This window comes from Portunus trituberculatus, chromosome 36, assembly GCF_017591435.1.
Source record: "Portunus trituberculatus isolate SZX2019 chromosome 36, ASM1759143v1, whole genome shotgun sequence".
Classification (NCBI taxonomy): Eukaryota; Metazoa; Arthropoda; class Malacostraca; order Decapoda; family Portunidae; genus Portunus; species Portunus trituberculatus.
Genome location: NC_059290.1, coordinates 9882307 through 9893445, shown reverse-complemented (window position 1 = coordinate 9893445; position 11139 = coordinate 9882307). Strand labels below are relative to the sequence as shown.

Below are 11139 nucleotides of genomic sequence, written 5' to 3'. Positions count from 1 at the left end.
AAAACCTTCATAACAAAAACATCCTTGAAAACCCCACAGAACACTTCAAAAGACACACTCCCTTCATAACTCGCCATTCCTAACCTTTCAAAACCCTCATAACTCACACACTCCATTCCTAACTGTCTATTCCTAACCCTTCAAAACCCTCATAACTCAACAAACACCACAAAAACACCCTTGAAGACTCCACAGAACACTTCAAAACACACTCCCTTCCTAACACCACCGTCCCTTACCATAGTGTTCTGATCATTGGGTGGCAGAGTGGAGGCCCGGTGGAGCTGTGACACTTGGGGCAACACAGCACTAGCCTCCACATAGATCAGCTGGAATTGATGAGTTCGACCCTCCTGTAGGATAGAAAAAAGGGTGTTATGAGCATAGCACGGATGTTAGGGGCATGACAGGAGTGTTATGAGCATGGTAGGGGTGTTAGGGGCATGGTAGGGGTGTTAGGGGCATGGTAGGGGTGTAAGGGGCATGGTAGAGGTGTTAGGGGCATGGTAGAGATGTTAGAGGCATGGCAAGGCAATTTGATCCTCAGATAGACAGACAGACAGACAAATTGGTAGTGGTGTTTTTGTTCTTCTTGAGTGAGTGAGTGAGTGACAAAGTGTGATATGTGAGTGAGTGAGTGAGTGTGATAAAGTGTGATGTGTAAGTGAGTGAGTGACAATGTGTGTATGTATGTGTGAGTGAGTGAGTGTGACAGTGTGTGTGATGTGTGAGTGAGTGACAATGTTTTTGTTTGCAAGTGACAGAATGATTAACCAACTTACTGAGGAACTGAGTGACTTACTGTCTGTGTGTGAGTGATTAAGAGACACACACACACACACACACACACACACACACACACACACACACACACACACACTGCGTAGTGTAGTGGTTAGCACGCTCAACTCACAATTGAGAGGGGCGGGTTCGAGTCCCGGGAAGCGGCGAGGCAAATGGGCAAGCCTCTTAATGTTTGACCCCTGTTCACCTAGCAGTAATTGGTACGGGATGTAACTCGAGGGGTTGTGGCCTCGCTTTCCGGAGTGTGGAGTGTGTTGTGGTCTCAGTCCTACCCAAAGATCGGTCTATGAGCTCTGAGCTCGCTCCATAATGGGGAAGACTGGCTGGGTGACCAACAGGCGACCGAGGTGAATTACACACACACACACTCACCCGGCAGAAACTGTACGGCTGCAACACTCCTCGCTCCAACATTTCCACTGTGAGATTAGACCGCGCCTCCACCACCCTCACCACCTCCTCCCCACTGCAATAACAACAAACACAACACTTTAAAACAACAACAAAAACAACAACAACAGACACACACACTCACAAACAGAAATATATTAATAACTTGTTGAAAATAAATAAAACAAAAAACAAAAATAAAACACACACACACACACACACTATTTTCCTTAACCAATACCATACAACAACTAAACAAGCATAAACAAACAGACAAACAAACATACTTAAACATGAGGTCATTGGTGTGTGAGGAGATAGTTTCCTCGACGACCTCAATCCCGCGGTAAGGGAACTTGATGATGGGCGCCCTGGAGTCCCTCGGGTCAAACACCAGCGACTTGGAACACACCTGAGGGCACACCAAGACATCTAATTTTATCCCTCTCTTTGGATAACCCTTTCCAAACTGTGAGGGAACTGGCAACAAAGTGGGCCATTTTTTTTTTCCCCCCTTAGCCAGTTTTCCGGTTCCTACATAAGAAAAAAGCCAGGTCATGCCAGGTCACCTCTTAGACTGTGTGTGTGCGTGTATCTATTAATTTATCGACTAATCTATATGTATAAAAAACACATTAATTCACACTATTTCTCTCTCTCTCAGTAAACCAACCAACACATTCACTCTTCCAAAATTAACCTAACAGTTACACCTCTCTCTCTCTCTCTCATTATCACTATTCACTATCCCTGCTTGTCCAACAACATTCTAAAGGAAATGCACATCTAGCCCAGCACTCACTCTCTCTCTCTCTCTCTCACCTTAAGCCTCCCCCTGATGGTGCCACTCTCAAACTTAGCCTCCCAGGTGTCTTGGGCGGCTGGGGGTTCTCTGGGCAGCAGGTAAATGGCAGCATAGTCCTCAAAATAGATCTCGCCAGCCTCCAACAGCAACAGGGAGAAGCTGGGAGTATAAGGGAGAGTTAGAGAGAGAGAGAGAGAGAGAGAGAGAGAGAGAGAGAGAGAGAGAGAGAGAGAGAGAGAGAGAGAGAGAGAGAGAGAGAATGGGGTGTGACAGTTAGGTTAGTTTGTGTTGGTTAGTTTACTGAGAGAGAGAGAGAGAGAGAGAGAGAGAGAGAGAGAGAGAGAGAGAGAGAGAGAGAGAGAGAGAGAGAGAGAGAGATTTTCATATGTGAGAAATTTGAGTGGTAGTACAGTAGTAGTAGTAGTAGTAGTAGTAGTAGTAGTAGTAGTAGTAGTAGTAGTAGTAGTGGTAGCAGTAGTAGTAGTAGTAGTAGTAGTAGTAGTAGTAGTAGTAGTAGTTTAGTAGGCTGTGGTGGTGGTGGTGGTGGCAGTAGTTTTGGTAGTAGTATTGGTGGTGGTAGTGGTGCAGTGGTAGCAGTAAAATCTGAACCCTAAAACCCATAAGTAAGATATTTGGATTATCATATCAATACAACAAGGTAAATACTTCAAAGACAACCTATAGCTTACAATATCCTCAAAATTTCAAGTCATAAATTTTATAACTTTGTTTTTAAATAAATTTTTCAAATCTGGATCACAGCATGCCCTTAAATTGTTGAAAATGTAAGAGAAAACAGGAAAAAATATTAGGAAAAACATTAAAAAAACATGAATGGAACTGCAAAAGAAAGGGAGGGAATAGTACTGGGGTTGTTGCACTAGGTTAGGCTGGGATGGGCTGGGAATTATTGAAAAAAAGAGGAAAAAAATAAATATACATAAAAAAAAAAAAAAAAAAAAAAAAAAATATATATATATATATATATATATATATATATATATATATATATATATATATATATATATATATATATATATATATATATATATATATAGTTTGGTGCAGAGTGTTTGGACCTGCCAGGGAGAGAGAGGGAGATTAGGTTAGGTTGGGAAAAAGGCCGAGGTTGTTGAAAAGAAAGAAAGAAAAAAAAAATAAATAAATAAATGAAGTTACACCACCTGCTAGTGTTTCAACATGCAGATGAGACACACATCCAAACATCACCCAAACACATCTTAAACACACCCAAAACACACTCAAAACCCCCCAAAAAACATACCTAAATACCCCAAACACACACCCAAATATCCCCAAAACCCCAAAACACTCAAACACCACAAAAACACACCCAAACCCCAAAAAACACCCTTTCACCCCAAACACCCCAAAAAACCAAAAAAAACACACCCAAACCCCTCCAGTTTTGCAGGGATGTTTGATGATCTATTGACAGATTAACATGATATCTAGCAAATCAAAAGCAGAAACAGAAACACTCTTAAGAACAAACTTCCTCCTAACTGTGGACTTTGAAAAACAGTGGTCGACTAAGTTGTATTTCTAAAAGACACTTGTTTCAACACTACTATTTCAATCACTCGCAAAAACCAACCCTCAAAAATATGTGCCCTCAGCGCTTTACAAATCAGAATCACACGGGTTTTTAAGGGAGGTTTGATGGATGTATTGACAGATTACATTGATATCAACCTTATCAAAGATAGATATCATGCACAGACCACTTAAAACCCTTAAAACTAAACTAAAACACACTCAATACACCATACAACAACTCAAAATTCCCCTAACCGCACTCAGAACACACCCATATATTCAAACACCCCTCTACACCACACTCAAGTTAAGTAAAATATACTTAAAAACATCTAACACACACTGAAAACACACAAAATACACCCAAAACACCCTGCAACACTACCAAACACACTCAAAATACTTTAGATATAACCCAAAAACACAAAAATGCGTTATAAAGAACAGTAACATTAAAAAGGGGACTTACCTAAATATTGTGGCTTGGCTCCTCCTCTTCTTCCACTTCCATTTTCCTTTCTTCTTCGTCCTCTTCCTTTGTTCTTTCTTCTCCTGCTCCCATCTACACGCCTGAGCCTAGAAACACATCAAAACACTTAGAAAACACGAGATATTAGGCAAAATATTGAGGAAGTGGAGGGAGAGTACCTATTGTGGCTTGCCTGCTCCTCCACTTATTCCTCCCTTTCTCATTCCTTCCTCCTCACCCTCCTTTATCTCTCTTTCCTTCTTCCTTCTGCTACTAATATCTACACACCTGAGCCAAGAAACACAGGAAAACAAGTAGAAATCACTAGATATTAGGCAAAATATCGACGAATTGGGCGATAGGGAGGGAGCTTACTTTTTTATGACTTGATAGATACTTTAATTAGTATCCAAACCATCAAAACATCTCCTGCTTAACTAGTTTTAAAAAACTGTCTGAATTAAGTATATAAAATGTATACAAACATTTCCACTTATAACGCTGTCAAAACGTCCAGCCATTTCCACTTTATATTTTCAGCTACAGAGCTGCTTGTCTCAATAAACCCTTTATTACTGTTATTATTATTACACACACACACACACACACACACACACACACACACACACACACACACACACACACACACACACACACACACACACACACACACCACAACCACCACCCTAACCCATCCTTCGGTTGGGAGCGAGTGTTGGTTGGGTCAGGTGGTGGGCTCCCCTTTGATAACGAAGACACACACACACACACAAACGCACGCGCACACACACTCACACAAACACACACACACACACACACAACACCCACGCGCACACACACACACACACACACACACACACACACAACCACAACCACCCACCCACCCACCTACCACAAACCCACCCTTCGGCTGGGAGCGAGTGTTTGGTTGAGTCAGGTGGGCGGGCTCCCCCTTGATAACGGACACACGGACACACACACACACACACACACACACACACACACACACACACACACACACACACACACACACACACACACACACACACACACACACACACACACACAACTAGAACCACAACCACCCACCTACCACAAACCCACCCTTCGGCTGGGAGCGAGTATTGGTTGGGTCTGGTGGTGGGCTCCCCTTTATAACGGAAGACGCACACACACACACACACACACACACACACACACACACACACACACACACACACACACACACACACACACACACACACACACACACACACACACACACACACACAATCACACACACACACACATCCTCCTCCGGCCAGGAACGGGATGTGGGTCTGAGTCCAGCTGGGGGCCGCCCCCCTTGATGATGTCACTTATATACGTTATGCAAACCATTTTGAAAATGAGGATTCCCAAAAAGGCAGCTGGACACCGCTAATATAGAAATTCTGACTTGTTACCAATCAAAACTAACTCCTAAAATATAAAAATATTACCGGAATGAGGAATAATGAAAATATTTCAAAAAACACAATAAATAAAGTGTTAACACTTCAAGTGTTGGGATCATCATATGTTCATGCAGACCATCAATGCCCCTCACTTCGCGGATCATTTTCTCGCTAGTTAGAATCAGCCATTTTAACTAGTCTCTCAGACTAATCCACCTCCTTATCAATAACAAGTCTCGGTACAATTCGCTCCTCACTCCTCAAGTCTCATAACTAGAGTAATCCGGATCCCTCTTAATGCCGTAACTCTCTAGTTTACACCTCATTAGTGATTGTACTCATAAGTGTTTGCTTAAGTATAATCTAGGTAATTTCAAGGTTGCCTTTATTATCACTCTGCCAAGTTTCCTCACATAAGTAATTCGCTTATCATTTTTTTGTTGTGGTTTTAACATCTATTTAATATAGCTTCCGCTCAGTTTAACGTTGAAGATTTCTGTTGCCGACCCTTCTCTGGAACAACAAATAGATGCTAATATCAGAAGGACCAATGGAAGAAGACCATCGCTAAACATTTTGATGTTCCCATATCGTCTCAGATGACTAAAGAGGTCATTAAGAATGTAGTTGTTGAACATCTGGTGCAAGAAAAGGTCAGTTGCTAGGAAATGCCATAGAAGAGTTAACTCCCATGTCAGCCTCTACAGGGACTATAATACACAGTCCCCAGGAAGAACAGGATAAGAGTAGGATAAGTCAATGAGAAATTGAGGCTTAAACTAGAATACCGGATGCATGAAAACAAATGCAACTACAGATAAAGATAAAGGAAGAAAAAAAAATGCAATCTACAGGCAGAAAAAGAAGATAAAAGATAAAAGAGAATTTCAGTTACAACAGAAGGCAGGAGAAAGAGTTAAGAATTCTGGAGTTAGCCTGAAATGACGTTCTGTTTGGGGAAGAAAATAGATATAAAGAAACAGTTGTAAGCTTTAATCCTGACAGCTGTACCACTGTGATTCCATTTTGCAGAATCTGATGTTGACGGGTCATTTCGCGCTTTTGAGAGCATTGCTCATGGAATAAATAGCCCAGGATCGGTGGGTGTCTTCTCCTTGTCCCTAAGCTAGTAGGAAAAGCTTATAGGGTATACAACGGCCTTAGTGATGAGGTAGAATATGAAGAGATCAAAGGTAACATTCTAGACGCCTACTCTATCACTTCTGATGGATACAGACAGCAGTTTCAAGTATGTGAAACCAGAGTCTCACACCTATGTTGAATTTGCAAGTGAGAAACTAAGACAATTTAAGAAATGGTTAGCCGCTCTTAACATTACCACCTTTTCGGAGTTGCTCAATCTAATGGTCCTGGAAGAATGGAAGAACAAGTTACCATTTAATATTCTGAGGCATGTGGAAGAACGGAGAGAGTGGGCTTATGTCTGCCGCTAAAGTGGCTGATGCGTTTGCTTTGTTGATGGGATCCCTGGGTAGTAGAGGTCGTGGTTCACTGTCTAATGTTAGGTCCTCCTTTGGGGAAGGTTTTGGGAGCGCGGGTGGTAAGCCAACCGGATTCTCGCCAAATGCATATAATTCCCCCTGGTGTACATACTGTAAGAAGCCAGGTCACACGATCCAGAAATGTAGACACCCAAATTGCAAGGGTTCTCAACGTCAATTTTCTTTTGCGTCCCTAGACCTACACATTTGAGAACAAGAAACCAGTGGCCCTAGCTAACCCTGTCAACTCTCCTCTAGAACTTATGACTCATACATGTATCAAGGTAAAGTGTCCTTGACTGATGGTAAAGACAAGGAAATAAATATCAAGGTTCTGCGTGATACAGGTGCTGCCCAATCCATCTTAAGGGAAGATGTCATCCCTAACATCAAACAGGTTTTCACTGGGGAAAGGTGATCCTTGGTCTCGAATCACAGCTCTCCTATCCTTTGGCTAATATTAGCTTACAGTGCCCGTTCATTTCAGGAGAGGTTGAGGTAGCCATTAAACCTGGTGAACTGCCAGTACCGGGGGTACATCTTGTACTGTAATGATCTTGCGGGTAACTTGGCTGTTCCAAACTTAATTGTTCTTGATTCTCCCTTAACAGAAAGTCCCACTAAGACCCTGGACGAAACATCCCTCACTTCTTCCCAGTGTGTTAGTCACCAGGTCTCAGTCCAAGTCCCTGCCTTTTCATCACCTCCTCCACCAATGATTGCCTCTACTGACAACTTGTCATCATTTCAAAGGAGAATTTGATTAATGCTCAGGAACAGGATCTCACTTTGGCTAAGATCAGGCATGTTGCCAGTGAGACAAAGGATATGTCTAAATTGCCTTGTTTTTATTATCAGGAAGGAGTCCTGATGCGTGCTTACCTCCTGAACTGAAACAACTAGACACCTGGTCAGAAACACATCAAGTTGTCATCCCTTGTCTGTAAGACCAGCCATTATAGAACTAGCTCATGATGGATTGTCAGGTCATCTAGGCATCCAAAAAACCTACAAGAAGGCTCTTCAACATTTTTTTGGCCAGGAATGAAAAAGGATGTGTCACACTATGTAAAAACATGTCACATATGTCAAGTTGTGGGTAAGCCTAACGAACGCCCGCTCCTCTGGCACCTATTCAGTTCAGACGGAGCCCTTCGAATCATATAGACTGCGGCGGGCCTTACCCAAAAACCAACAGGAATCAGTGTTGTTAACCTCATGGATCACACCAGGTGCCTGAAGCATTCCCTCTTAAGAACATCACATCAAGACCATTGTAAAACATCTAATACATTCTCACTCGGTAGGGTTAAAACAAATTCAGTCTGACAATTGCATTTCACTGCCATTTTTTCCAACAGATAGTGAATGAGCTAAACATCTGACCATGTTACCTCCTCCAAAACACACCCCAATCCCAAGGCTGTCTGGAGCAGTTTCACTAACATTAAAATCATGATGAAAGTATTGCTTGGAGCATCAGAGACTGGGATATATTTCTTTCCTTCTCTTCGCTTTAAGAGAATCTCTCAAGATTCTTTAGGTTACATCCTTTGAATTACTCTATGGTAGACAGATCAGGGGCCTCTCAAAATATTAAAGGATCAATGGTTTACTCAAAATACTCCTTCAAGCTAGCGAGTGTCTCTACGTCAGTAATATAGAATAAAATCAGTGAAGTCAGATCTTTTGCTAAATCAAACTTCCCTCAAATCTCAAAACTAAAATGCAACAGAATTCTCTTCCAATCTGTCATAGAAGTTTCAAACCAGGAGACAAGGTTTACTTTCTCCCCACTCAGCAATACTCTTCACGAATAAGTTCATGGGACCTTATATTTGTGGCTCAAAAACTAAAGTCCAATTAAATTATGTAGTCACCTCTTACCAAACCGTCATAAAGGATTCCCCAGCATTCAAGTTCATATTAATCTAATGAAACACCCACCACTCCAGAGACCTTGAAGGTTGACTTGTCTCGCGCTGTACCTGTATGTCTGAGTAGGAAGGAGTCTGGTCCCTGTGCCCCCAAGGAAGAGTCCGATTTATCGAATTCCTCTCTTCTCGTCACTAAAGGACGCCCTCAAACAATAAATCATGTCCAACCTGGATGAGGTGTTTCCTTCCTTAACACCTTCATGTTACGGCCCGCCCGTAACATGCATTACTACCATCACCTCCTCCGCTTGTTACCTCGTTCGCCACCTCTCCGCCTCCCCTTCCACGTCACCGTCTCGTGAACCTTCCACGCCACCGTCTCGTGAACCTTCCACGTCACCGTTTCATGAAGCCCCGCTACTGTCCCGAAGTTGGATTCACGCGGCCCCTTTCGACTCAACCGAAAGTGTTGAGCCAGCTCTTGGCTTTCTGGATTGGAAGTGGAGATCCAAGCCTCAACCAGTGAACACAACGCCTCTTGGGTCTACCGTGGGATCAACCATCACCCAGCATTTCACCACTGCGACACCGCATAAGTATCACTTCCCCTCGTCCGTGTTTTCCACATTGCCTCTATATAGGATTAGGATTATTGTTAGGTATTAAGTTGGGTTCTTTATTGTTGTATTTATTACTGTGTTATATGTGTATGTCATTTTCCTGTGTTTCATGTTATATATCTGTGTTTCATGTTTCTTGTTATATATGTGTCAATTTCATTTTGGGTTATTAAAGTAGCTTTTTAAAGTGACCCCCTTTTGCATTTCCTCACCAGTTGAACCTGCAGTGTTTTTTTTTATTGTTATTGTTCACCGGTTCTCCGATGCCAATCTTACCAGTTTAACCTGTGAACGTAACACTCAAGGTAATAACATTCACTTCTCATGCACAAAACTGTACAACACAATAAGCACACTTTAGTATTGGTTCAACCTAAATCAAGCAAACACCACCATAGATACAACATACGACTAATTGTTAGGTCGAAAAAAGGTATTCATGCACGACACACTAACAAACGAGGACTTAACAATAAACATGCTATACAGAAAATAGATTACATACCTTTTCCTTCACAGGCCATATTGAAGCTGAAATCAATCAATCAAAAATACAATATCATAACAATATACAGTAAGTCCTTGTTATACGGTACACGTGCGTTCCTGAAAACCTTAGCGTAAATCAAAATTACCGTATACCGAACCCATTACAACATGTAATAGTAAGGAATGCGTTCCAGCACGTCAAAAGTCACCCATACACAAATTAAAGCTTCACGAGTTTCTTTGCAGACGACACAAAACTTTTGAAGAAAGTTGGCTCGCACGATGATGGTGGAACTCTACAGCAGGACTTAGACACACCAATTTGGGAAATAATTACAAGTTCACTAAATGAAGTGAAAGTTCCACTAGAATGGAAGACAGCCAAGGTAATACCGATATTTAAAGGACAAAAGGCAACTAAACCACTAAACTACAGACCAGCGTCACTTACAAGCATTTTGGGGAAGTTGTGTCAAATAATTATCAAAGAAAATGGGTTAAACATCTGGAAGAAGAAAAAGTCATATAGAACAGACAATTTGGGTTCAAGACAGGACGGTCATGTGTATCAAACTTATTAAGCTTCTACTCGAGAGTTACAGAAGGACTGGAAAGCAGAGACAGATGGTGGACACAGTATACCTGGACATGAAAAAAGCTTTTGATAAAGTCCCTCATGAAAGATTACTTTAGAAACTAGAGAACATAGGAGGATTGCAAGGAACCTTACCAGAATGGATAAGGGATTATTTGAAGGACAGGGAAATGAGAACTGTGATCAGAGATACATACTCAACCTGGGGTTAAGTAACCAGCAGAATGCAACAAGGGTCAGTGTTAGCCCCCATTATGTTCCAGATTTATGTAAACGACATTCACAATGGGGTAAACAGTTATATTAATCTATTTGCTGATGATGCAAAGCTGCTAAGAGTTATCAAAACCAGGGAGGACGTTTTGCTGTTACAACAGGAAGATATAAACAAGATCTATGAATGGAGCAGGATGTGGAAATTGGAGTTTAATGCCAAGAAATGTCACGTAATGGAACTAAGAAAGAGTAGGAGAAGACCAGTATGGAACTACCTGATGGATAAGGAACAAATAATGAAGACTAAAGAGGAAAAAGATCTGGGAGTGATTATACAGGAAAATCTGAACCCAAAAAACACATAAGCAAGATATTT

At 41.7% G+C, this 11139-nt stretch overlaps 1 protein-coding gene across 1 annotated transcript in view; it reads right to left on the bottom strand.

The window, feature by feature from the left end:
* LOC123513576 (protein FAN-like) overlaps positions 1-8211 on the bottom strand; it is a 20210-nt gene extending 11999 nt beyond the window's left edge. The window contains exons 1-5 of the mRNA XM_045270826.1: positions 8151-8211; positions 2017-2228; positions 1482-1606; positions 1177-1270; positions 240-353 (exon numbers count right to left, since the gene is read on the bottom strand). Of these exons, the coding sequence (XP_045126761.1) occupies positions 240-353; positions 1177-1270; positions 1482-1606; positions 2017-2228; positions 8151-8211 (606 nt within the window). The remainder of the gene's footprint in view (positions 1-239; positions 354-1176; positions 1271-1481; positions 1607-2016; positions 2229-8150) is intronic.
* Between the last annotated feature and the right edge of the window lie 2928 nt (positions 8212-11139).